The sequence below is a fragment of the Oppia nitens genome, unplaced genomic scaffold, assembly GCF_028296485.1.
Source record: "Oppia nitens isolate AA-2021 unplaced genomic scaffold, nextdenovo-longstitch-racon4-pilon3 scaffold6_pilon_pilon_pilon, whole genome shotgun sequence".
NCBI lineage: Eukaryota > Metazoa > Arthropoda > Arachnida > Sarcoptiformes > Oppiidae > Oppia > Oppia nitens.
In genome coordinates this window covers 1,875,991-1,903,017 of record NW_026533250.1, presented here as the reverse complement: position 1 = coordinate 1,903,017, position 27,027 = coordinate 1,875,991, and the positions used below count along the sequence as shown (strand labels likewise).

Sequence of the window (27,027 nt, the reverse complement as noted above, 5' to 3'; positions counted from 1 at the left end):
ACCAATTGTCATACTATTGGGACATTATTTTGAAAATTATCACAAATTATTAAATTATTATTGTTTATCAAATCATAAACAGTATATTTATGTTATGTTTAAATCAATTGTAATCAACTCTGAGATCTCTTTGTACTATAATTTCATTTACTGACAACAAATTTCACGCAAAATATAGACAATAAAATTTTTTATCGCATATTAAAAAACTGATCAATTTATTTAAGACATTGTTATCTATTATTATATCCAATAATAAGTAAAATTTTCTCAATTATGTCTAAAATGTTTATCTAATTTACAAATAAAATAATCTACAATTGATATATCAATTGATATTTCTTCTGGTTTTGTATTAACATTTTATATGACTATAAATTATATTAATTTCAAAAGTTAATAAACTGTTATAATATAGAGTCAATTGAAATTATTTATTGCAAAAAAATGAATACAATATACAAACGTGTACTCAATTTATCTAGTTTTGCATTTCATACGATAATTACAAATCAAATTTATGAACAGAAAATGTGTTTATTAATATCGATGACAAAATACAACAAATTATATGTATTTATATAAAAATAAAATTTTACAAAAAAATATGTGATTTTGTGTGAATAAACAGAATTTTCTTATATAAAACTTGATTAAAAAACAGATACTTTGATAAAATTATAATTTGATAATAAAATATTGAGGCCTTTGTTAGAGCATTGACTGTACAACTGTTGAGATGGGAGGGTATGTGAAGGGTGAGAGGTGTCCACAATTTAATTTCATATTACAATAGGTCTGACATATAGGGCCTCTCATCTCAAGACGATTCATATGAATAGCTTTGGCTCTCATTTCTTCCAGTGATTGAGGAAAGTCTGGAATTGGCTTTTTGCCGATAATGTCCGGTTCTCGGGGATAGTTGTCGTCTCCTATTATATCATATTATTTCAATTAAATACAAATACTTATAAGTTAAATATTAATATCAATAAAATTATCATTAAATTTAATATGAGACATGATATGACATTAAATTTGAACTAAATTATCATTGAGTTTATCTTTATAATTAAATAATTAATTAATTAAATTTATTATTAAATTTATAATTAAATATTATTAAAAATTAATTAATATATTATATTTTTCAGTTTAAATGTGTATGTGTTTTGGGAATTTAGCACAATTTTGTTGTTTAAATGTCAGATATTAATAAATATTCTGGGTTTTCTTATATTTGTCAACCATATATTGTACTATAGTTTATGATTTACATAAAATTATCAAATATAGCATTGAAGTGTAGTGTAATTATAAAAACTGGTCCAGTATTTTTTAAAATGTATTTTATACTAAAAATATTAATGAGTTGTGAAGATTAATAAGTAAATACAACAAAAAATAAATAAATAGGAAGTGTGTAAACATTAAAATAAGAAATAAATTATTTAAAAAAATTAGACTACAAACCGGGTAACACAGATATGGCTCCATCACTATAAGTGGAGATCACTGGTAGCCATCGTTCAATACCCAGGCGTTGTCTTTTATGAGCAAACTCTTGGACGGCTTTAAAATTTGGAAGATTGTATATCCGAGACAATTCATAGACTTGTGGCGGCGCCAGAAACACTTTTTCCTGCCGGTGCTCTTCCAACATCTCTATAGGTGTGCACCACTTTTACACAAATTTCAATACATTATTATAAGTATTCATACATTAAATTGAAGAATACCTTAAGACTTATCACTTCAGAGTTGTCGAGAACTACTTTGGGTTCGTTTTCCAGACAACAGATATAAAATATAGCATCAAATCTTCGGTGGCCAACACTAATTGGTGTCAACCAATTGCACCATTCATACAGAGACCACAAATCAGGACAAAGGCCTGTTTGAAGACACAGATCAAGAAAAGCGTCGGGATTTTTGGCAACTTTTTCTCTCCATTCGGTTAAATCTACATTTATATTATCCAAATCGGAAACAGGAACTAATGATCTGGACTTCTCTGATAATAAACTAATGGATGGCGTTTGGGTTAATAGAAGTACACCTTTGATAACAAACAACTATTAATTTAATTAATTGTAACCAAATTGCATACCTGTCTCTTCAAATGTTTCTCTTATGGCAGCAATTCTCAGAGCAATATCTGCGGGAAGAAAATCGACGCTTTCGGAAGTACCCCTCTTTGCGTTGTTAATTACTATCGGATTCGTTATCATTGGAGGTCGCGACCCAACAACACAGGTTGAGAATACTTCTAAGTCAGTTCGGGTCAAACCAAGCGTCTCAAAGACGTGCCACCATTTAGGCGAATAGTCGGCCACTTCAACCATACCTCCGGGAAATACATAAGCACTGGCCATGAATGAACTCATACCACTTCGCTTAACCATCATTATCCGGTAGTCACACGATGTTCGGACACCCGGTGCTACGGGAATTTTTGGTACATTCCGATTAACTTTGTCGGTCACCGAACCGCCACAGGTTATGATCAAAGAAGACGCCTCTTTCCACGGCCACTCCATTGATGACACTTTATATAATAATGACATTTAATATAATAATTATAAATTTATATTTAAGAATAAAAATTTATCGAAAATAAATCAATGAAAATAATACACAAATATTACTTCCGGATAATTAGTTTATATTTTTTTTAATGCTTTCGAGCTATAAAATAAAACTATCACTTAAATATTAACTATAATTAAGTTACAAAACAAATTAAATACTAAAACATTATTATATTGTGATTGATTTTTAACAAATAAAAGGAAATATAACACTAATCAACAAATAACTTAAATTAAATGATTAAATAAACTATTAGATGGTGGATGAAATCAATAAAAAGCATTTAAATAATTTATAATAAAATGACAATATTTTAATCACATTTTTTGTATTACTAACAGTATATAAATGAAAAGTAAATTTAAAGTGAATCAAAATTTTCCCAAAAACAAGTCCCTATCAAACAATTTTTGGCAGTTTTAGTAGTGATATGTGGGTCACAATCACTGAGATATTTGCCTTTTCCAGTAATAATTGGGAACAAATACTATCTCAAAATTTCTATATTTGCCACTCAATACTATCACAATGTGTGCTAAATCATACACTGCATCAATGTCTCAAACAGTAATGAACTTAAATTTTATTAAATAAAACTATATATATATCTAAAAACTTGACAGTAATATAGTATAATAATGACAATTTAATATACAATACAATACATTATACTACAAAATACTATACATAATGTCCTGTAAATTTTAAAAAATAACATTTGAATATATGATGAAAAACTTAAAAACCAATGAATGACAGAATATGAGTATATAATTGATAAATGATATGACCTTAATATATGGCTAATATTATTATTATATTAATTATTTTTCTTATAAAGATTATTACAAAATAAATAATTTTATTTTCATTAATAATAATATGATTTGTTGTTTGATAAAACTTACAATAGTGTTTTGATATTGCATTAAAATTGTTGTATGTTTTCCAACAATTTTTGGGAAATTGTTTGTTTGTAATAAATAAAAAGTTTTTCGTCAAAAGTCGAAAAATTCCCATTTTTTAGTCTAACTCTTTCACTATACAACTCTATGGATGAGTGATATTATTAAACATAAATGTTTTAAATATATTTTCATTTATATTATTATTATAAATATTTATATAATTAACTCATAATTTTAAGGATAACAAACAAATATTCAATGAAATGATTGAAATATTGGTAATAATAGCGATATTTATAAATTAAATCTTAAATGTTTGCTATGTTTATCTCACGTGATTGAAAATTGCATAACATATTCATCTATTGGTTACTTACCAGTAGTAATGTTGTCTATGTTTAAGCTGAGCACTAATTTTAAGTTTCAACACTGTTTTACACACAAATTATATTAAAATTTTGCTAAAAAATTATATAAATTTAAATAGTTTTATTAAAATTAATTAATTTTTTTAAAAATGATTGTGTAAATCACACCAATTAAAAAATTTGTTAACATAACTATATTTCTTAATATAGTATTGAATGGCTAAACATAACATATGAACTAAACTTTCAAAAAAAACATTTCATATGCGAAACGCAATGGAAAGCACTACTCATGTCATATATGTTTCAATGAACTGGTTTTAGGGATACAAAGATCCGACAAATAGGTTACAATAAGTTCTCATTTTTAGTTTAATTCACAATTTAGGTCAACAAATATTCTCACCTTTAGTTTACAAACTTTTATAAGATTTTTAAAATTAATGTTTATTTCGTAATGACGTGAAATGTCTCATATAATCAGTTGACTATTGTTTATAAAAACTGTTATATAAATACTTTTTGTTTTTTCGTTTATATTGTTATCTTAAAATAATGAATAGCCAGCAAATATTTTCTACAGAATAATTTACTAATAATATAATATAATATCATTTTTGTATTTTATAAAACTATTTAATAATTAATTGCTAAAAGTAACTAAACAATCATATAATATTTACATAAATATTAATAACATTGACATTTTAAAATTATTATTTAGTTAATTAAATAATATATTGCAATTATTTATTTTTATATTAATTTTAATAGATTTTAAATAATGATTACATCAATTTTTATACAATACTTTACACTTTTATGCAAAGTCTTTGTATTAAATCTTTAATTACTTTTTAAATATTTAATAAAATTTTAATGTGATTTTAGAGCTATAAATAATTAATATTATCAATATTAGATTGAATATTATAGAAGTCATTATTCAATTATACTAATTTTTATATTGTATACAAAAAAATATATTCACTAAAATTATATTAAATATAAAAAATTATTATTAATAATTAACAAATAAAATATTTATTTGAATCAATTTAATTGTTTTTATTCTGATTCTCTGATTTATGTTTCTCCATATATGTGTATATTTCTCCGTAATCGACAAACCCATCATTATTTAAGTCCATTAAATTAATTTCTGTGTCAACATATCCTTAATAAAGTTTAATTAAAAATATAATTAATTATTTTCATCAAAAATTAGACGTAAGTAATACCAGAAAGATCTTCGAGTGGAACCGTTTCATAGGTAGAGTTGTGATGTATTAATGAATGTCTAACGGCTAATAAAAGCTCTAAAAATATAATTTTATTTAAAAATTAATATAACTTTTATATAATTTTTCCGATTTACCCAATCCATCAAGTTTTGCATCGCTATTGAAGTCATGCAATTTGGTGTAATAAAAGGCCGATTCATCGTTACTTATTTTTTCCGATTGTTGTAAATATAATAAATTGGACGCTTCTTCACGCAAATGACTGAAACAATTTGATAAATAATAATTATATATCAGAGTTAAGCAATGTTTTTGGATTTTAGGTTATACGGGATCACATCACAAAAATCTCGAAAAATCTTGGGGTAGAGTAGGAGTGGGTTTCAATAACTATCTTTTCAGCAAATAATTGATTTTTAATTTTTTAGTTGAATATTTTAATTAATATGATATATTTACATAAATTTTAAAGTGATTTTAACTATTTTACTTATTTTTACTCAATAATTACATTCATATAAGTTATAAAAATATAATAACACTTAATAAAAAAAATATCAATTAAAATTATATTCGAGACTTCGGCGTCAAAATTTTAGGGGGGAGGGGGAGGGGGAGTCATTTCTCCTTTTTCTTAAGCAACAATTTTTCAATTTGGTCAAAAAAGTCTGGGGGTTAAAATCACAAAATCTCGATCTTAGGGCTTTTTGGCCTTACCCCCCCCCTTGCTTAACCCTGATATATAATATATATATATCATATAAAGTATCATGGTTAATTTACTTCATGTCGTGCATAAATCCCGCAGTTCCATATTTAGCCCACAGTTGGTCAGTACCGGATGTTTGACCAGTTTGTTGAGCTAACTGTTCGGATGTCTGTATGGGCTGATGAGGGACTGCTGGATGAATATGTGGTTCATGACTACCGCCGATAACATCTTTGAAATTTTGTGGTTCATGTGATTCAACATAATTTGTTAACAAATAAATTAATGTAAATAATATTAAATAGTTGATTGCAATTATATTCATTTTATATATATTTGATTTAATCAAATATAATTTAAATAATCAAAATCACATGTATTTATTTTTTTAAATAAATAATTTCTCATTACGTGTAATATATAAAATGTCTATTAATTATATTATTTCAAACAAGTGTTCGTTATTTTATAAAAATTTCATCAAATGTAATGTGAGATAAAACCATTACTAACAGTCATTAAAAGATACAGAATAATAGTAATAACTCATATCATAAATTAATTAAAATAATAAATATTAAGTTTATTATATTTAATATTAATATAATTTACTATACTTTATCTCGCTAAACTAAAATTAAATATTATTAAAATGATCATGATTACTTAAAAATAAGTGATGACAAAAGTAAATTTATTTTATGATTATACAAAAATTTATATAATTTTACATATAAATAGTACAAACAATTAAATACATATAATACCAGTATATTAGTACAGTTATGTAATAATATAGTTAAAGTTATATATCAAATTTATTTTTATGACAATTGAAATATTAACAATTTCCTAACTATACAATAAAGTGAATATTCACATAATATTCAATATAATAATAATTTTAAATATTAAATAGTTGTTAAACCAGTTGTAAAAGTGAAAGTCTTCTAAATATATATATATATATATATAGTATTTATTTTGATGTTTTATAAAAATAAGGCAATAATTAATTGTAATTCAAATTAAATTCAAATTACGGTATACTAAAGTAATATAAAACTAAAGTCTATTTTTTAAAAAAAAAGTTTAATACTTTCTAATTAATACTTTCTGATTACTATTAATATTATGTGAGACATCTATGAATGCCCTAAACAAGTGATAATTACAGTTAACACTCAATTAAGTTGATATATATTGAAATTACTTTAATTACAATCACATTGTTGTTAAAATATAGTAATTATTTAATAATATTAATTTGTTTGACAATAAGGTTTGTATTGATATAAGTTTGCATTAAATTCATTGGATTATCATTTGAAACAATAGTCATAACTATAGAGTGTTTCTTAACATTGAATAATATAAACAAATAATTCATTGAATTATCAGTTGTTTTGAGGAAAATATTTAATAAATAAATGAAACAATAATTTCATGAAATATTAATTGATTTGTTGTCTCATTGCATGCCATTCAATGTCCACCGCTTTGATGGCTCTCTCGCGACACTACTGTCTGTCCAAATCAGTGACACAATTGTTGAGACGAGTGGTCAACACAAAAGGCCAACACATGACATCCCGTCCGTCATCTGATTTGTCGGCCTTTCGCGACATATTCAGCAAAAGCCAACATATCGTTGCACTGACCGGTGCCGGCATTAGTGCCGAGAGTGGTGTTCCCACATTCAGAGGTTCGGGTGGTCTATGGCGAACATATAAAGCACAAGAGTTGGCCACTCCCGAGGCATTTGCATCTAACCCATCACTTGTTTGGGAATTTTACTCTTATAGACGGGAATTAGTTCAGACGAAAATACCAAACGAGGCGCACACGGCTTTGGCTGAAACAGAGAAAAGACTGGCCAATGAAGGCAAGAGACTTGTAGTCATCACTCAAAACATCGATGAATTACACCGAAGAGCGGGCAGTGATAATGTCATTGAATTACACGGAACTCTCTTCAAGACTCAGTGTACCAAATGTGGTGATGTGACCGTAAACCGCAACTCACCGATAGTACCGGCGCTTAAAGATAAAGGCAATCCCGATCCTAATGCTATGGACTCGAAGATTCCGATCAAGGAATTACCGCATTGCGGCAAATGTAATGGTTTGCTGAGACCATATGTCGTCTGGTTTGGGGAACCGCTCGACCCGAATGTGAGTTACATTCAATTAATTTGTTTGATATTATATTTTTTATTTTATTTGACTAACAATTTAGGTGTTAGAGGCGGCACAAACTGAACTCGACAAATGTGATCTCTGTCTTGTTGTAAGTGTCATCAAAGATCACCAATAAATTCAATTACAATACATTAATCTACATTTATCCGATAGATCGGTACCTCATCTATCGTATATCCGGCAGCAATGTTTGCACCACAAGTTGCCTCACGAGGAGTGAGTTGTTTTATAGTTATAATTATAATTCAATAAAATTATAAACAAAATTGAATAATATTTAGGTACCGGTGGCGGAGTTCAATATTGAAAGCACTCAAAGTACCAATCAATTTGGGTATTATTGTCAATACATATAATTATTATATTTTATATCTTAATTATTACTTTTCTTGTCTTAGATTCCACTTTCAGGGCGGCTGTGGAACAACTCTTCCACCGGCCATCAAAGCGTTGGCCAATAACTGAATCGATTATTATTAAAAATATAATCGTATATACCGTAAATTAAAACCAATCAATTATCCTAAAATTTTATCATTTTTATCAAATTTATACTCTATTTTTGTTATTTCAATTTTTAAAGTAAATCAGAGATATTATGAAAATTAAAGTTGATTTTTTTTTAAATTTAATGTATTATACACCAAATAAAATAACGGTAATCAAGTTGATAACAATAGTTTATAGTTACCGTAACTTATTATGATAATTCAGTTATTGTAAAATTAAAATTTGTCTATAAATTAAAGTTTTTTATTTGAATAATAAAAAATAAGTTTCAAAATCAGATGAAAACAGAATTATAAGACAAATATTACTTATTTTTCTCTTCGAGATATCTGTAATGCAAGTCTTTACAGTCTTCTTCGCTAATCATCTTCCATCCGTCCTCTTTGATTGATGCAACTGATGACAACATAATTTTATTAGTTATTAATATTACAATATAATAGATAAATAGCATACCTCTGACAATTCCTCCGGAGTAAGCGTCCCCATGTGTGGCGTGATAAATGGCTCGACGACCCAAATCATAGGCTTCTTCATCAGTCATATCCCACTTATAGCCTGAATCGAGTATACCGTAAGCATAAGTACTTCCAGAGCCCACACTAAACAAATCTCCGGGCATTCGGTGTCCTTCGCTGTCAACATAGAAAACCTGCGCCCCTTTCTTCTGATCCCAACCACAGATCATAACACCCAATGAGAGACCCATTCTGTCAATAATAACAACAAATTAATTGACAAAATTATAGTCAATTCAATCAAAACTAATTGATAACAAACCCCTTATAATTATAGAGAATATTAGCCAATAGTTTTGAAGCCGCGGCCACTGAAATGCGCTCTTTATTCCTCAACTCATATATACGGCATCTCTCGGATAACACGCGCTCCCAATACGTGCAATCGGCAGCTCCGCCGGCCATTGTTCCCAACAAATACTTATTGATTGGTATGATTTTGCGGACTTCTTGCGAACCGATAAACTGTCCGCCAGTGGCTCTACTGTCGGCGCACACAACAACTCCTTTATTATATCTAAAGGCAAGAGTTGTGGTTCCCTTTGCTAAATGAATGTTAATCTTTTTGGACGAATTGTTCGCGTCGTATAAGTTCTTCATATCAAACGAATCCATGGCTGGCATCGGAAGTGCAGTCGTATTAAATGAAGATAAATCCCTCATCGCATTCACATTCAGAGTGTTGTCCAATGATCCGAAAGTCGGGTTTATCGGTAAACCTAATAATGATTGTAATGCCATTGTATGGATAAAGTGATCAACTCTTGGGATTAAATGACAAACAAATGTTTTGAAACAATCAGTCAATGAATTTGCAGTTTTTCTGTTGACTTACTCTATGAAGTGATTCACAAATAACGCAAACATTTATTCATTGAAAGCATTGATTGATTGACTGTTTGTTTATTAATACATATGTTTTACCATTAAATACATTGAAATGAAAAGTGATTGAAATTACAATCACTTATTATATTTGATGACCACTGATGACCATCGATGTCATCCATCATTAGTATCCACCGAAACACATAAGATGTTATATTTAGTGGTCAATTGAAAGACAAATACAAAACAATGACTCAAATACTGTTAATGTTGTTATCAATTATCATGTCTTTCATTCTCGTCTTTCTCTTTGTTTTTATCGGTAATCACTGGATCTGATATAAAATATCATTGATTTTGAAACTAATTGTTAATTATATTTATTGAACGATAGGCTGGTATTTGGTTTGGAAAGTCTTCTTAAGCCGATTCCGGTTCGTCAGAGAACTGTTGATGATTAACAACAATCATCACAACGAAGATAAACCTAAAACTAGTGAAACAAATCAATTGAGACACAAGAAGACGAGATAACGTAATGATTTGTAAACACAATTAGTTTTCGGTTTTTTAATTTGAATTAATTTAATTTTATCATTGAATTATATATATATATTTTTAATTAACATATTTTGTTTTTTACTTATTATTTTTTAATTGAAATATATTGTGAATTAAATATCAAATTTAATTTAATTACAAATTAAACTCAAAAGACACGAATATTCTGGCAGTTGTGTGAGTCATACACTTGTAAAGCAATAATTGTAAATAACTAACGGTATAATAGATAATATTTACTCTAATATTAATATATTTAATTTACTGTATATTTTAGTAATTTTGTGAAACTAAAGTGCCTTTTGATTAGGTTTTTAAATTATAATTTAAATAAATTACTGATTTATACATGACTTTAACCGATCAATTATTAAACAAATGCTAAATTATTTTAGTTAACGCAAAAAAATGATTTATTTGATACATTATAACTTAAACATTATAACTGTAAAATATAAAGATAAAATACTTTAAAATACTTTATATTTGTAATTATAGTTTTTATAAATTATGCATATTTATAAATATAATAATATGACACAAAAATATTTTTATAGGTAAAAAATAATACTAATTACCATAAAAGTAGCATATTCAAATTATTATATAAAATAAATTTTATTTTTATTTAATTGATATTTTTAATATTAATAAAAATGTTATGTTGGAGTAAATAACAAAATAATACTCTTGTGTTTATCAAACATACACATGACATGACATTTAATGTAAATTAAAACTAATTTATAATACAATACTAAATATATTGTGCTTCTGTAGCTCTCATCACTTCTAAATATTATTTATAAAATTTGTGATATGATGTGGTGAGAGTCTTAAACAGCGGCGCCGACGACGACAGCGGCGATGCTTTTAATTTCAAATATCTGGTCAACAATACGTTGGACTTAAAAGTGACCATGGGCAATGTTGTAGATAATTTTAAACTGGATAATATTGTAATTGGTTATTTTTTAATTAATTATATGATTCGGCAGATAATATACAGTCGACTGTTAAAAAATTGTAAAAATGATAGTCGACTGCAATTATCTGCCCAATGATGCAATTAATTAAAAAAATAACCAATTACAATATTATCCAGTTTAAAATTATCTACAACATTGCCCTTGGTCACTTTTAAATCCAACCTATTGTTGACCAGATAATTGAAATTAAAAGCATCGCCGCTGTCGTCGTCGGCGCCGCTGTTTAAGACTCTCTCTATGATGTGACCACAAGTTTTTTTTACAATTAAACACAAATTTTTGTATAGTTTTAATTTAAGTACAATTTGTTGTTAAATATAGTTCTAATAAAAATAATAATAGTTTTCTAATCTAAAAAATATCTATTAATTATTATTTTTTAATCAAATATAGTTTATATATACATAGCATAGCACCTATAGTATAGTTTATTACACATCGATTACTATTGCAATATCAAATAATGTATTACTAGTTCCTATTATACTGTATATAATTTTTTAAATGGATTTACAGTAGTACTAATTTTAATAGTTTGATTATTATATATAATATTATATTATTTACGGATAGTAAAGTATAGATTAAATTTGAAAAAAGTTATGTATAGTGAAAATAGAAATTATATATTTTAGAATAATTATAATAATTGCTTTTTTATTACTTAAAGTAATTAAAAAATATATAGTATAATCAAAATTAAAACCATTTAAAAATTTATTATAAGTAATATAATAAATTATATAAAAAGATCTAACATTTAAGAAATTTATATTTTATATATCTATTGTGGTTATGTATACTTGATATTTATTAAAATGGGTTTAATTTAGTAAAAAATAATTTTATTAATCAAAATAGTAATAAGGCGTTGTTCACATATTACGTTCGCACTTGAGGGGAGGGGGGGTTAGCCAAAGCGAACTTTTGCGAACAAGGGGGAGGGTAGGGGTAGAGACTTTAAGAACGTTCGCATTTAATAATATCTTATTTCTTGTGATGGGGGGGGGGGGGTAGCGGTTAGGGATAAGCGAACGTAATTTTTTTTWAATGACTACATGCGAACAATTGCGAACATAGGGGAGGGAGGGGGTCTAGATTTCTTAAAAAGTGCGAACGTAATATGTGAACCACGCCTAATTAAAATTATATACAGTACATTGTCAATTTGCGGATAGTTAACATATAAGTGCTAAATTAAACAATAACAGATTAGTTAGAAAATATGCATACATTGAAAATAATATGTTTTACAAACAATGATTAAATACCTAGATGGGATTATATAGATAAATAATATAAAATATTAAAAATTAACTGAAAAATAAATATTTTTGACAATATTAATAATTATTATTAACATTATTTCAATGTTATTATCAGTAAAATTTGTTATAAATAATATCATATCACTATAAATTTAGTTTTAAATAAACAATATGTGCAATCAAATGATTGCCATTTTAAACAATTAAGCAGTCATTGAATATAAAATTAGTTTAAATAATAAAATTGAAATGTTTGGGAAAAAATTTAATAAAAAGTATTAAATAAAAACAGTAATAGTCATAAGTGAGATAATAATTGTTGTGTTAATTATAATCTTTGTTATAATTATTTAATGTACTTGTTAATTTTTTTATTATTTTTCATTTTATTATATATTTATCATTATTTTTTATTTTTTAATATTTTTTAAAACATGTACTTATAATTTTTTTCATAGTGTATATAATAAATGAATGTTATTATAAAATTGTTTCCGCAATTTGACATGTATGTTGTAATTAGGGTTAGATTGAAATTCCCAGGGAGGGAAGTTCCCAAATAAAATCCCTCCAATTTTCCCGGAAAATATGGAAAATATATTATATTCCCTCCATTGATCGTTAGAAAGGGAAAATATAATTTGTCATACATTAAAAAGTACCTAATCTCAATGACTATGTGTTTCAATTGGGACCATTATGTTAGCAATAACTCAATCAAAATGTGATTCAAATAATATTAAACATTTAGTAAAAACATTAAATACATTTTGTAGAAATTTACTATACAAACGTGTTTTTAATTAAACATTATGTAAAGTGAGTTAGGGTACGATAGGTAGTACCACAAGGAAATGTCTTCCCTGGGAATTCCCAGGGAACAGGGAATATAAGGAACTTATGGAAAATAAGACGAGGGAGGGAATCTGATCTAACCCTAGTTGTAATACAGTATTTTGTTAAATAGTCATAATGAAAGTATACCTTACATTAATTTGTATTCATTTTATCATAAAATATAATTTTATAGATATGAATAAATTAAAATTATATTAACCTTAATAAATGTACGGTACATATAATTTATATGATATAAACACAATTGTAAAATCTGATTAATTTATAAAATTAAAGGAATTAAGAAAAATATTCAGTCAATTTAATTTTGATACATAATGGCTACGGTAATAGAAAAATACAAAAATTAAAAAAAAGTTGAAATAACAAAAATTTAGTAAAAATATTTATATTAAATTCAATTGCATATGTGTTGCCAACCATTTATTGAAACATTTAATCAAACCGTCAATTAGTCTACATTTGCTATCATTTATGGCATTTTGGGAATCTCTTTATTATTAACAGTTGTCAAGGATTGTGACAATACTTGTCTATAATATTATAGTATAAACAGACACTAAACAGAAATACAATAAATATAATTATCAGACATTACTGACCATTTAATTCATGCTTTTATTCAATGAATCAAATTATTAACTTTTTTTTGAACATTATTGTGTAAATTAAAAATTGTAAAAATATTAAAACTGAAAATTTGGACAATTTATTTTAATTTCAATGTTAACAAAATTACAATGTGATTATCATACTTACCATTTAGTTTAATATTACACACGAAATTAGAAATAAGTTAGAAATATGTTAATTGTCTACTAAGACAAATGTTAATTTAAATATTTTTCATAATTATTGTCAAGATTATCATATGATTAAATAGTTTAAAATTATTTTTTAAGTTAATTTCATATTTTATTATCTTCATGTACTTTAAGTTTATTTGCTTATTTTCAAAGATAATATTATATGTGATTATTAAGTCAATTATAAAATACAAAGTTTATTATTTAATTTTCCATACTATAAAATTTATAACAGATTACAAGTATCGTGATATTACAAAATAACATATAATTTACTTTACCTATACTTTTACATTTATTAGTTTTGTTTGTAAAATATACTGTAATAAAATTATTAGATAATTAAATATAAAGTACTAATTAAAAATATAGTTGATATAATTTTTTAATATTATATTTTCTATAAGAAATGTTATTTTTATTACTTGAAACTTAATCTACTAAATATAATGTACTTATACTGTACTGTAATTATACTGTAGTACAATATTATAACATTATACTTTATAACCACCTGATAATATTATTAAATTAATTTTTATTAAACTTATGATAACCATTTATGATCTACTACTATGGTATAATATAGTATAAATTGTTAAAATTATTAATTTAATTATTGTTAAGTAAATTTAATTAAGTTTAGTTTAGATTAATTAATATTGCATGTGTGACCTTTATTAGATTAAGCTATGCTATATTAGATAACCTTCAATATTGGATAATAATGTAAATTGAAAACAAATAAACATTTAATTGTTTTTTAATTAAATTATCACATGATTTAAAAGCTGAGCCAAAATAATATTGTTGTTATTTACTACTAGACGTCGTGTATATAAATTGTGTTAATTTTATAATAGTTATCCCAAAAATAAATTAGTCATCAGTAGTGACAGTGAATATTGAAAACAAGGTTTTAATGGAAAATAATGTTTTTATGTTTTCTCATTGAAACATATGATAAAACTAATCTTTATTTGTTAAGTAACTGACGTTATTTGATAAGAGCCTAAATATCTTTATACAGTATTTATCACTTCAAGGTCTGTAAAAATCGTTTTTCTAAATAAAATCTCTTATTTTATTTCATTTTATTTGACTTATATATTATTGGATTTTAAGATTTAAAATCATTTTAAATTTTTATTGCAACACATTTGGTATTTATTATTATTATTGAACAATTCATAGCAAATACACTGTTGTATAACTAAAAAATGTATTTAATTCAAAGGTATGTATTGTTTTTTTAAAGAATATTCTATATATTAACATAACATTTATTTATATGATTTATTGAGTTTATAGTAAATTTTATGTTACTAATAGTCAAATGTTAAAAATGTATTTCCTATTTATAATTTATATTCATATTATGCCCAATTTTAGTAAATATCTATACTGTAGATTGTTTATTATACAAATATGTAAATGAAAATATATAATATATTGTTATACATAATAATATTACCGGTAATTGTAAATTAAAATATTTATCAAAAGATTATCGACATATTCTCATCACTCGACACCTGTTGTCTCTCAAATATGCAACTCATGTATCCGTTCATTGAGTGCATATGCCGTCCCTAAAGAAAATATTAGTCAATTGAGTTCAAAAGTGAAGAGTTATGTCGAAGAAAAGGCCAAAATATGTGAACCGTCGGACATTCATATATGTGATGGAAGTGATAAAGAAAACAATTATTTATTGGGTTTAATGCAAAAGCAGGGAATCGTTGAACCGTTACCTAAATATGAGAATTGGTATTAAAAAATGAGATGAAATTGATAGGCATTTTGTGTTTAACTTTTACCCTAACTTTAAACCACAACTTTGACCAATAGTTGGCTGACACAGACAGACCCGGCAGATGTGGCGCGGGTTGAATCACTTACTTTTATTTCAACACATAATAAAAGGGATACTATTCCCACACCAAAGGATGGCATTAAAGGAACTTTAGGTTTATTTCAATTATTTATTATTATTAAATCAAAATATTAATTTGAAACTATGAACAGGCAATTGGATGTCTCCGGAGGACTTGAATAATGCACTAAATGAAAGGTTACCGGGATGTATGAAAGGTCGGACAATGTATGTGATTCCCTTTAGTATGGGCCCAATAGGGTCACCCCTGTCCAAGATTGGTATCCAATTGACAGATTCGCCATATGTTGTGGCGAGTATGAGAATAATGACAAGAATGGGTGCAAATGTATTGGAAAGGCTTCAAAACGACGAATTCATTAAATGTCTGCATTCTGTGGGACAGCCCTTACCGATGAAGACTCAGCCGATAAATAACTGGCCGTGCAATCCATCGAAAACAATTGTAGCACATATTCCTGAAAATAATGAAATTTGTTCATTTGGTTCCGGTATTAATGATATTATAAATTAAAATATAAATATATTATATAATATTAAAATTGAATGTTAGGTTACGGCGGAAATTCACTTTTGGGCAAAAAGTGTTTTGCGCTCAGATTGGGTTCAATTCTGGCCAAAAGGGAAGGTTGGTTAGCGGAACATATGTTGATCCTCGGAATCACTAATCCTGAAGGAGTTAAGAAATATATTGTGGCTGCCTTTCCATCTGCTTGTGGTAAAACCAATCTGGCAATGATGACACCCACTCTTCCCGGCTATAAAGTTGAATGTGTTGGCGATGACATCGCTTGGATGAAGTTTGATGAGAACGGAATCTTAAGAGCTATTAATCCTGAAAACGGGTTCTTTGGTGTGGCTCCGGGAACCAGTGAAAAGACAAATCCAAATGCTATGAAAACAATTCAAAAGAATACACTTTTCACAAATGTCGCCAAAACAGCTGATGGTATTTAAGATGAAAAAATCTTAAAATTTATAATATATGTCATATTTTGTATCATATATTTTAAGGTGGATTTTATTGGGAAGGATTAGAACATCACATAAAAGGCAAAAATATAGGCATCACTTCGTGGTTAGGCGACAGCAACTGGACATTAGACTCAGACAAACCTTCATCGCATCCCAATTCCCGATTCTGCACTCCTGCCAAACAGTGTCCTATTATGGACCCGGCCTGGGAAGATCCCAAAGGTGTCCCTATTAGTGCCATTGTATTTGGTGGCAGACGTCCTAAAGGTGTGCCACTGGTATACGAATCATTTAATTGGAGACACGGAGTGTTAATTGGAGCGGCACTCAGATCAGAGGCCACAGCAGCGGCTGAACATAAGGGTAAAGTCATAATGCATGACCCGTTCGCTATGAGACCATTCTTCGGATACAATTTTGGTCATTATCTGCAACATTGGCTTAACTTTGAGAAAAAGTCAAACACAAAATTGCCAAAAATATTTCACGTAAATTGGTTTAGAAAAGGAGAGACCAGCGGACAATTCTTGTGGCCCGGATTTGGCGAAAATAGTCGGGTTCTCGACTGGATTTGTAAAAGAGTTGATGGACAAGATGTGGCACAGGTTTATATTACACATAAATTAGTTTAATTATAAATGAAAAATAATTTTTCTTTATAGGAAACTCCTATAGGTTTCACTCCAAAGAAAGGTACCATAAATACTGAAGGATTAAATGAAAACATCGATTTTGAAGAATTGTTTTCAGTGCCAAAAGACTTTTGGCTCGAAGAATGCGATCGAATTCGAAACTATTTTACAGAACAGGTCAACAATGATGTGCCGGACGAAGTCTGGAACCAATTGAAACAATTACAACAACGTCTTCAACAACACAAGTGATCTTTCATTTCATCTCTTTCTAGTCTTCTTTCATCTTCTCATTGAAAATAAACTTATATTTTATTTTAAAAAACAAATGTTTTAAATTTATATTTTATGTTAATATGATTTATAATTTATTAACTATAAGTGTTCACCAAAAATATTAATGTTTGTATTTTAGTCATACATTCGCTGCAAACTGAATGTTCTCACAATAAAAATGGGATGTATTTAAAACCAAGTTTAACGTCTATAAATTGCAACAATTAAAAAATGCCAATTTATGTTTAAATGACTAAATAAATAAAAAACTATTTAGTAAAACAGTTTACTAACAATATTAATGAATATTAAGAATAATAGATATAAAATATTTCTCAAATACTATTACATATCAAAAATATTATCATAAAACAGTTGAAGTACTTAATATATATATATTACTTTAACAAAAATTAACGAAGATATTTTAATAAAATTATAACAAACAAAATATACGCAAAATGATGATATGGAAATTTAATAAATAAAAATTAATAATACAACTAAATTTGTAAGTATTTAGTATACAACATTATAATATAATTATAATTTAATATATTTTATAATTAGAAAAAATTCATGAACTTAACTTTGTTTTAATTCATTACTAAAATTTAAGTTAATACAACAGTTATTTTATTAATGTTTTTGTGTTATAAATTAATTAGTTTGATTTCAATAAATTAGATTATTTGTTTAACATTATAACATTTTTTATAACAGTAAAATCATATTTAATTTTATATTTAAATTTGTATATTTATTTTAAAGTATATAATTATTTCAATAAAGATTATTTTATAATTTACAATTTATAGTAATAGTCTAAACGATAATATTAACTCTATTGACTAAAATACTATATTACTATAAATATCTGGTTAATTAACATTTAGTCAAATATCTAATTCATCAACATTTTTGTTGTAAAGTTTTAACTACACCTAACATTTTGAATGTTTCCAATAAATGGTCAATTATTAACAATTATTAAAGTGTATGTATTAAAGTTAATAGTTATTTAAAATTAAATAATACTTTATATTAAAAGATAAGAAATTAAAATTTTTAATTGAATTTTAATGACTATTTGTTTTGAAAATTATGACATTTATTTTATACAGTTATGTAAAAACATATAAATTTATTTTTTGATATCTCATAAATGTTAATTTATAATATTTGAATTAATTAATTTTATTAAAACAATTACCGGTATATATAAAATAAATAAAAAATAGAAAATTTTTGAATATATAAAAAGCGATTAATTTGAAAGTAGTTTTATTTCAATACTGTATTATAGTATAAATTGTGACGTTATATGTGTTTAAATCATAACTTAATGAATGAAAACAACAAAACGTTAATTCAATGTATTGTTCGTTAAGTTTATCGAAAATTTAACAAAAATTATATAAAAATTAATGAAATTATTGTTAATTTAAACGAAAACAATGAGTGAATTGAATAATAGATATAAAGATAGACATCAAAGACATCAAAGACATCAAAGACATGAAAGTCGTGAAAGACATCGATTTGATAGTAAAGACAGTTCACGACAAACGAGTGACAATCGGTTCAGACATCGACATCAAAGTAGACATCGAAATGAAGACAAACGTGACAGACATGACCACAGAAGCAGATCGAGAAAGAGTAGAGATAGAGATACACAAAGAAGTCATAGAAGTACTTCAAAGAATAGACACAAATCTAGTGATGATCACCGAAGAAGACGAAGACATTCATCTTCTTCTTTAGCTTCGAATGGCGTCAGTTCTGTCAGAAGTCTGAGCAAAGAACTTATGTCATTGTCTTCGAGTGAAAGTTCAGATGAAGAAAGCAGACAAAGAAGTGCTGTAATTGCAGCAAAGGTTGCCTCCAGTCAGATGGAAATACTCGAAGAAAGGGAAAGATTGAAGACTAAAGGCAAAGAAGAGAAAAAACGTCAAAAAGAGATAATAAAGGCTTTGGAAACTCCAGAAGAGAAACGATTGAGACGTTTGGCAAAGAAAGAAGCGAAAGAACGAAAACGGAAACAAATGAGTGGTTGGGATGAAGAGTATATGGGATATACAAATGCAGACAATCCTTTTGGTGACTCAAATCTTCACAAGACATTTGTCTGGACAAAGAAATATGAAAAGTTGGGACTTAAAAATGTTCGCGAAGAAGAAATTCATGAAATGAATAGCAAGAAAATGCAATTAAATCGCATTGAATTAGAAAAAGTTAAACAAAGAAGACTTGAAATGGAGAGAGAAAGAGAAATCAGAGACGAAGAGATGTCACGATTGCAGAGAGAAAGAGAAGCGGATCAGTTCAAAGAATGGGAGAAACAGGAAGATATATTTCACTTAAAACAGGCCAAACTTAGGTCTAAATTAAGAATACGTGATGGAAGAGATAAACCAATTGATTTGCTCGCCAGATATATCAGTACTTTTGGTGAAGACATTGGAACTGAAGAAGACGCGGATAAAATGGAGGACATGACGGCTGACTTAATTGAACCGTATATGTATCTCAACGGACTTCGTATCAATGATTTAGATGACTTAGTAGAAGATATTAAAGTATATATGACTTTAGACAGTGACAAGAATATAGATTTCTGGAAAGATTTACAGATTATAGTCGACGACGAGTTAAACAAACTTAAGAAATATAAATTAGAGAATAGTGTTGAAAGAAGAGAAGGCATTAATCCTGCCGTTAGTCAAGATGTGGTTCAAGTGTTTGCAGGCAAAACACCGATGCAATTACAAGTATTGCAAACACAAATTGAACTCAAAATACGATCTAATGAAGAAGGTATAGACATTGGTTATTGGGAATCGTTATTATCACGTCTTAAGGCACATATAGCCAGAGCTAGACTTAAAGAACTTCACGAACAGAACCTCAAGAAACAGATCAATCGACTGGAGAAACAAACGGACGAACCATTGTTTCCTATTATTAATAATGATATACAGTTAGACACTGAAGATCCCACAACAAGTTCTGCAGTTAATGATTTTACAGAAGATATTAGTGAACAATTTGATCCAAACATTAAGTGTGTTGAAGTTTATCAATTTGGACAATACTCTCCAAAAATGTTATCAATGAGTGATGTCGAGTCAAATGCATTAATAATTGAAGTGAAAGACGATATCAAGCATTTGGAACAACAAAGAAGAGAAGTGTTGAGGAATGAAATGATTGAAACTCAAAGAAAACCAGTTTTGAGTTCCGCTGAACAAGAATTTGAAAGAGAGGCTCGAAAAGGAATGACTGACGACGAGGCAGTCTTTAGTGTTGAGGAACAGATTAAACAAATAGAGAAACAATATTCTTGGTCTGATAAATACAGACCACGAAAACCACGATATTTTAATAGAGTACACACAGGGTTTGAGTGGAATAAATATAATCAAACCCATTACGATGTGGACAACCCGCCACCCAAAGTGGTTCAGGGATACAAATTCAATATATTTTATCCCGATTTGATTGACAAATCAAAGTCACCACAATTCAAGATCACTCCCTGTTCTGATAATAAAGAATTTGGATTCATTAGGTTCACCGCTGGTCCGCCATATGAAGACATTTGCTTTAAAATAGTCAACAGAGAGTGGAACTACTCGTATAAGAGTGGCTTCAGAAGTCAGTTCCACAACAATATACTACAACTTTGGTTTCATTTCAAGAGATATCGTTATCGCAGATAAACTAACACTTTGTCTGTTTGTTATCAAATCTAAACTTTCATCAAACAATCATTTCCTTAAAACTTATTATTTTAGATCATTTATAAGATATTTTTAAACTATTTTTTATTGTAATTTATATAGAAATTGTTGAATAAAAATAAACTCTTATCAAACAAATGGCTTTTCAGTTCATGTATTTAATACATAGATTGAGTGCTTAAAGGGTTTCAAACCAAATGTTTGGTCCAAAAATAACTGATTTGTTACCAAAAACTATACCATAATATAGTTTCAGACGTAATGTTGTTGCGAACCATTCAATACTGTATTGACTGTCAAATGCATTGATTTGAATATAAAAAACATTTAAACGATTGTTTGTAAACATCTGTTTGTTTTGTATTTAATTGTGTTTTCATTGTATTTGAAATGTATGTCATTTAGTGCTATAATAATAATAATAATAATAATAATAATAATAATAATTACATCAATTGATTGATTGATAAGCCATTGCATTACAATATCTTATATCTAACGGTAAGTGTCTCATCATATTTGACTCAAATGTGTGTCAAATGAAATGCAAAAATAGATTTTCAAAAACAAAAAATTATTTTTATTTTTAAAATTCAAATCAATTGAAGTATTGATTTAACTAATGTATAAAACTATAAAATTATACAAAACATGATAATTGTTATCAAAAAAGCTTATAATTACTTATAATAAGCAATTGATTTGTTTTATGAATTGCCCTAAAAATAGCCATTAATTACATTTAAATCACATTTCCTTCACATGTAATGACAGTCTCCTCACTATAATTAATGTATATATATATTGATGTCTTTGATTGTCTTAATCTAATCATTTGATTCAACCCGACGTCGAGTGTCAACAGATAACAGTCTTCTTTGAGAAATCTTTTAATTTTAATAATATTTGTTACTATTTTCATCAAATAACATATCAATTGATACTTTTGTACTTATATTTGAATCGTTAGGACATTACATGACTGTCTCAACTAATTAGACACTAATTTTGACACTTTTATTGATTTAAATAACATTTCTATTTGTTATAATTACTGTCAAATAATTATATATTTTTATTATATTACAAAAAATATATTGTCATTAGTAATGAATTATTATAACATTAAAATAGTTTAGTCATTCAATTAATGTGCACAATATAACTCCCAATGATTATATAGGATATAATATAAATAAAATAAAATATAACTTATATATATTTGATATTTCTTTAAAATTTAACATAATATCACAAATATAGCTTATTATCAAATATTAATAAAATGCAATAAAAATCATGATTTGATTTACAACTTACGATAGAAATAATACAGATTTATCATTGTATTGTTTGGATAGTATTGTTTAGTATTATTTACAAATAAGTTTAATAAATTATGACTATTAAAGAAACAAATATTTAACTAATTTTTCTACATATTAGTATAAATCAATATTATGCCAATTGTCTAAATTTTTCTAAATCTGTATAAATCTGTGTTTTATATGTTAATAATAAAGCAAATGGATAGCAATAGTCTTCATTACAGACTATTTCACACACAATATCTTAACGATTGTAATGCTTTCCCATTATATAAATCAGCAAAAAGTAAGTCTAATGAGATATAATTTAGGAAAAACTAGTTTTAATTGAATTAATAAATAAATTTAGACAATAAAGCATTTATACAAAGATTATGTCTACAAAAGAAACTACCCGTTCATAATGGTTGTGTAAGTTATTGAATGTTAATTAAAATACCTATTATATACTGTATATGATATTATCATATATTATTAAATTGATTTTTAATTGAAGGTAAACTCAATTTGTTGGAATAAAACCGGACATTATATCCTATCGGGTTCTGATGATCAGCACCTATGTGTCACACATGCCTACACTTATGAAGTAAACAATTATCATTATATATAAAAAAAAGTAAATTGAATTAAAATATAAATTTGGTTAAGATATTGGCATCGGTCAGGAGTGGTCACCGGAGCAATATATTTAGCGCTAAATTTCTACCAAATACTAATGATACACATGTTAGCCATTTTTATTGATTATTATTTTTAAAAATTTAATTACCGGTAAATTGAGTTTTTAGGTGGTTTCCTGTTCTGGTGATGGGATCGTTATATTTACAAACTTAGAGAGACCCGACACTAGTCTTGTAAATGTATTCAACTGTCATTTTGGAACAGCCTATGAGGTGACGACAGTACCTAACGATCCAAATACGTTCTTGAGTTGTGGTGAAGACGGAACCGTTCGCTGGTTTGATCTTAGAATCAAAACCAACTGTTCAAAAGCCAGTTGTAATGAAGATATTCTGTAATTAATTTAATTTATTAAAAAAGTAAAAATATTTATTATTATTAAAATTATTATAACTTACAAATAATAGAGTCAATTGTAACTATGCTGTCACTACTTTGGCTGTCAATCATTTAACGCCATACTATCTGTGTGTCGGGTGTGCAGACTCTACGGCCCGTATATATGATCGTAGAATGTTAGGCACACGTAATCTTGGTCAGTTTATTTATTTATTTTTCAAGTGATTTATTAATTATATTTTTATTTTAGGTAACTATTTAGATGATAATTTGCAATCAATGGTTTCGAGGATCACTGTCCCTCAATTTGACAATAAAAATCATAGGATAACATCCCTGTCTTACAGTCCCGATGGACAGGAATTATTAGTAAATTATTCGAGTGAATACATATATCTTTTTAATATAAATGTACGTATTTTATTTTTTTCAAAAAATAAATTTTAGATTTTAATATTTTGATAATTATAATACAATTGAATTGCCGGTAATTTAGGACAATCAACGCGGCGATAGAAAAGTTCGTCAATTAAGTTGTGATATTCGCAAACCCAATGTTAGTACTTCATCGTCAACTTCATCAACAAATCGACCGTTTATGAAACGCCTTAGAGTTAGAGGTGATTGGTCTGACACCGGACCTAATGCACGACCAGAAAGTGAAAGAGAGACTACCACTGATCACAGCCGACCGCAACCATTGCACTCAAGTCTTGCGCAGCGAATGTCTAATGTATTGATGCGGATATTTAATGCATCGGAAAGACATTCATCCGATAGTAACGATAATAATGACAATAATCAGACAAACGAAAATTCTCAACCATTACCTCCTAATAGTAGTGAATCGCAACTCAATAATGATTTCAATATTAATAACATTTCTTTACCCTCATATACTCCATCCTCTGCATCGACAACAGTAAACACATCCAATAGTGATTCACATTATGATCCTCTTGAGCCACAATTAGCTGATCAAAGATTTAACTATAGTAACGATAATACCCAAAATGAGGTGAATGTGGTTAACAATGATGTTATAAATTTGAATGAAGACACAAATCTTACCGCATCTGATGCCTCCACACATGTTATGAACACAAGTTATGAACGAATGGATATAATCGATGATCAAAATATTCATAATGATAGACATACTGTCAATAATCTATATAATGGAAACTCTTCGTCAAACTTTATACATGACTATTCTGATGATGACAGCGATGACAATAACGATAATGAAGACAATAGAGATGAATTGCTTCACTCATTTGATGAAGTGATTAACAACCTGAAGGATGAACGCGATTACGAGAAATTACAATTACCTAATGTGTTGATGCCATCAATTAAACAAAAATATGTCGGACATAGAAATGCTCGTACAATGGTTTGTCTTAAGACTAAATATCTTTAATATTTGTTTTGTTATTTATATAGTTTACTATTTATTAGATAAAAGAGGCGACCTTTTGGGGCGACGACTATGTTATGAGTGGTAGTGATTGCGGACATATCTTCATTTGGTCGCGATATACGGCAGAATTAATTATGATTCTCGAGGGAGACCATCATGTAGTCAATTGTCTTCAACCACATCCCTTTGATCCAAGTATGTCTTAATTAAAATACATTTAGTATTTCATTAATTATTAATATTGTTATAATGTATACACACTATGCTATATAATATTCATAAATATATAATATATATATAGTATTAGCTTCGAGTGGAATCGATTACGACATAAAACTGTGGGCGCCTTATAATGAACAACCTTTCTTTGATATGACAAAAGCTCAAGAGGTATGTGTTTGACCTTATAGTTGATATCGAAAAAAATCATAATATTTACCTTAAATACATCAATGAATAAAATATAATTATTATATAAAAAAAACTACCACAAAATAGGTGGCACTAATTTTTTTGTTAAGAATCTAGGATTTCTATAGATTAGAATTTAATAAAAATATTTTTATTTGCAATTTTTGGTTAAGTTAAATATAAATTTTTTAAAACTACTTTGAATATATATGAGTTTAAGGAGTTTGAGATAATTTTTGAGTTAAAGGCATTAACTTTTGAAAAATGAAAATTTTAATATTTTGTAAAATAAGTGTCGGGTATGTGACAACATAATTTATAATATTATGATATTTTATAATATTTATTGTTAGTATTATTAATATCCAATAGTGTAATATATTGTCATCGTTTACATTCAAAGTAGTTACTGTAGACCACTATATAGTTAAACAAAAATAATAGTTTTAAATAAAATATTTTTATTCTCTTTTTAAATAAAGAGAGATTATATGCCAACAACTAGACGCACCTATTTTGCCACCGATTTTATATTACTAATCATTAGTTTACATAATAAAAAACTTTAGATATAATACTATTACAAAAGTTATGCAATATATGTGAATGTTTTGTCAATACAGATAACCACTAGAAATGAGGTGATGTTGGAGGAGACAAAAGACACGATTACAGTTCCGGCCTCTTTCATGATCCGTATGCTTACATCATTGAATCATTTGAGATCTAATAGAGGTTTTAAAAAATGATTTCTTAATTTATATTATTTTATATATTAATAAAATTAATTAAATGCCATTAAGTTTCATCCCGATGGCGAAGAATCGGTGCAGTGGCCAGAGCTGCGTCTGAACACTCGGAGCCTAATTAGATTTTATTGTATATACAGTATATTTCATGTTATACCGTATATACTGTTAATATTTGAAAGTTTAGTAAATTAGTTTAAATTTAA

At 27.1% G+C, this 27,027-nt stretch overlaps 7 protein-coding genes across 10 annotated transcripts; 4 read left to right on the top strand and 3 right to left on the bottom strand.

Annotated features, from left to right (window-relative positions):
* Positions 1–533: 533 nt before the first annotated feature.
* Positions 534–4,154, bottom strand: LOC128962928 (acyl-coenzyme A diphosphatase NUDT19-like). Of its 4 annotated transcripts, none has more exons than XM_054309356.1 (5): positions 3,878–4,154; positions 2,111–2,548; positions 1,740–2,059; positions 1,474–1,681; positions 534–932 (listed from the first exon to the last, which is right to left on the bottom strand). In XM_054309356.1, exons 2-5 carry the CDS (start codon positions 2,538–2,540, stop codon positions 712–714), a joined length of 1,179 nt encoding a protein of 392 aa, XP_054165331.1. In that variant the 5' UTR covers positions 2,541–2,548; positions 3,878–4,154; the 3' UTR covers positions 534–711. The 4 variants fall into 4 exon arrangements, with proteins under 4 accessions (XP_054165331.1, XP_054165333.1, XP_054165332.1 ...); XM_054309358.1 differs by lacking the exon at positions 3,878–4,154 and adding an exon at positions 3,501–3,573; XM_054309357.1 differs by lacking the exon at positions 3,878–4,154 and adding an exon at positions 2,932–3,164.
* A 772-nt stretch (positions 4,155–4,926) lies between these two features.
* Positions 4,927–6,168, bottom strand: LOC128962428 (uncharacterized). Its single transcript, XM_054308802.1, has 4 exons — positions 5,896–6,168; positions 5,247–5,374; positions 5,110–5,187; positions 4,927–5,045 (listed from the first exon to the last, which is right to left on the bottom strand). Exons 1-4 carry the CDS (start codon positions 6,144–6,146, stop codon positions 4,927–4,929), a joined length of 576 nt encoding a protein of 191 aa, XP_054164777.1. The 5' UTR covers positions 6,147–6,168.
* A 1,047-nt stretch (positions 6,169–7,215) lies between these two features.
* On the top strand, positions 7,216–8,539 carry LOC128962929 (NAD-dependent protein deacylase-like). Its single transcript, XM_054309359.1, has 5 exons — positions 7,216–7,996; positions 8,061–8,111; positions 8,177–8,239; positions 8,305–8,357; positions 8,422–8,539. The coding sequence occupies exons 1-5, from the start codon at positions 7,310–7,312 to the stop codon at positions 8,486–8,488; spliced, it is 921 nt and encodes a 306-aa protein (XP_054165334.1). The 5' UTR covers positions 7,216–7,309; the 3' UTR covers positions 8,489–8,539.
* Positions 8,540–8,754: 215 nt separating this feature from the next.
* LOC128962930 (proteasome subunit beta type-5-like) lies at positions 8,755–10,120 on the bottom strand. Its single transcript, XM_054309360.1, has 4 exons — positions 9,887–10,120; positions 9,314–9,814; positions 8,990–9,243; positions 8,755–8,929 (listed from the first exon to the last, which is right to left on the bottom strand). Exons 1-4 carry the CDS (start codon positions 9,916–9,918, stop codon positions 8,838–8,840), a joined length of 879 nt encoding a protein of 292 aa, XP_054165335.1. The 5' UTR covers positions 9,919–10,120; the 3' UTR covers positions 8,755–8,837.
* A 5,354-nt stretch (positions 10,121–15,474) lies between these two features.
* LOC128962584 (phosphoenolpyruvate carboxykinase, cytosolic [GTP]-like) lies at positions 15,475–18,318 on the top strand. Its single transcript, XM_054308967.1, has 7 exons — positions 15,475–15,598; positions 15,868–16,131; positions 16,213–16,331; positions 16,390–16,749; positions 16,812–17,207; positions 17,273–17,838; positions 17,896–18,318. The coding sequence occupies exons 1-7, from the start codon at positions 15,582–15,584 to the stop codon at positions 18,115–18,117; spliced, it is 1,944 nt and encodes a 647-aa protein (XP_054164942.1). The 5' UTR covers positions 15,475–15,581; the 3' UTR covers positions 18,118–18,318.
* Positions 18,319–19,484: 1,166 nt separating this feature from the next.
* LOC128962033 (splicing factor Cactin-like) lies at positions 19,485–21,907 on the top strand. The gene has a single exon (XM_054308350.1). The coding sequence runs from the start codon at positions 19,599–19,601 to the stop codon at positions 21,864–21,866; it is 2,268 nt and encodes a 755-aa protein (XP_054164325.1). The 5' UTR covers positions 19,485–19,598; the 3' UTR covers positions 21,867–21,907.
* A 457-nt stretch (positions 21,908–22,364) lies between these two features.
* On the top strand, positions 22,365–26,943 carry LOC128962426 (DDB1- and CUL4-associated factor 6-like). The gene is made up of 13 exons (XM_054308801.1): positions 22,365–22,388; positions 23,411–23,501; positions 23,565–23,626; positions 23,712–23,804; positions 23,867–23,944; positions 24,007–24,233; positions 24,307–24,434; positions 24,489–24,649; positions 24,735–25,634; positions 25,700–25,856; positions 25,963–26,051; positions 26,696–26,807; positions 26,876–26,943. The coding sequence occupies exons 2-13, from the start codon at positions 23,414–23,416 to the stop codon at positions 26,941–26,943; spliced, it is 2,163 nt and encodes a 720-aa protein (XP_054164776.1). The 5' UTR covers positions 22,365–22,388; positions 23,411–23,413.
* The last annotated feature ends 84 nt before the right edge of the window (positions 26,944–27,027 follow it).

Bases quoted from the DNA above. Each gene is read 5' to 3' on its own strand.
- LOC128962033 (XM_054308350.1), top strand. From the start codon at position 19,599: ATGAGTGAATTGAATAATAGATATAAAGATAGACATCAAAGACATCAA.
- LOC128962929 (XM_054309359.1), top strand. From the start codon at position 7,310: ATGTCCACCGCTTTGATGGCTCTCTCGCGACACTACTGTCTGTCCAAA. The intron at 8,112-8,176 runs GTAAGTGTCATC...TTTATCCGATAG, and splicing joins AATGTGATCTCTGTCTTGTT to ATCGGTACCTCATCTATCGT. The intron at 8,240-8,304 runs GTGAGTTGTTTT...AATAATATTTAG, and splicing joins CACAAGTTGCCTCACGAGGA to GTACCGGTGGCGGAGTTCAA.
- LOC128962930 (XM_054309360.1), bottom strand. From the start codon at position 9,918: ATGTTTGCGTTATTTGTGAATCACTTCATAGA. The intron at 9,815-9,886 runs GTAAGTCAACAG...TTTAATCCCAAG, and splicing joins TTTGTGAATCACTTCATAGA to AGTTGATCACTTTATCCATA. The intron at 8,930-8,989 runs GTATGCTATTTA...TGTTGTCATCAG, and splicing joins CTCCGGAGGAATTGTCAGAG to TTGCATCAATCAAAGAGGAC.
- LOC128962428 (XM_054308802.1), bottom strand. From the start codon at position 6,146: ATGAATATAATTGCAATCAACTATTTAATATTATTTACATTAATTTAT. The intron at 5,375-5,895 runs GTAAATTAACCA...AAATTGTTTCAG, and splicing joins GGATTTATGCACGACATGAA to TCATTTGCGTGAAGAAGCGT. The intron at 5,188-5,246 runs GTAAATCGGAAA...TTATATTTTTAG, and splicing joins TGCAAAACTTGATGGATTGG to AGCTTTTATTAGCCGTTAGA.
- LOC128962426 (XM_054308801.1), top strand. From the start codon at position 23,414: ATGGATAGCAATAGTCTTCATTACAGACTATTTCACACACAATATCTT. The intron at 25,857-25,962 runs GTATGTCTTAAT...ATATATATATAG, and splicing joins ACCACATCCCTTTGATCCAA to TATTAGCTTCGAGTGGAATC. The intron at 26,808-26,875 runs GTTTTAAAAAAT...AATGCCATTAAG, and splicing joins TCATTTGAGATCTAATAGAG to TTTCATCCCGATGGCGAAGA.
- LOC128962928 (XM_054309355.1), bottom strand. The intron at 2,060-2,110 runs GTATGCAATTTG...TTGTTATCAAAG, and splicing joins AGAAACATTTGAAGAGACAG to GTGTACTTCTATTAACCCAA. The intron at 1,682-1,739 runs GTATTCTTCAAT...TTTGTGTAAAAG, and splicing joins CTGAAGTGATAAGTCTTAAG to TGGTGCACACCTATAGAGAT.
- LOC128962584 (XM_054308967.1), top strand. The intron at 17,208-17,272 runs GTATTTAAGATG...ATATATTTTAAG, and splicing joins TGTCGCCAAAACAGCTGATG to GTGGATTTTATTGGGAAGGA. The intron at 17,839-17,895 runs GTTTATATTACA...TTTTCTTTATAG, and splicing joins ATGGACAAGATGTGGCACAG to GAAACTCCTATAGGTTTCAC.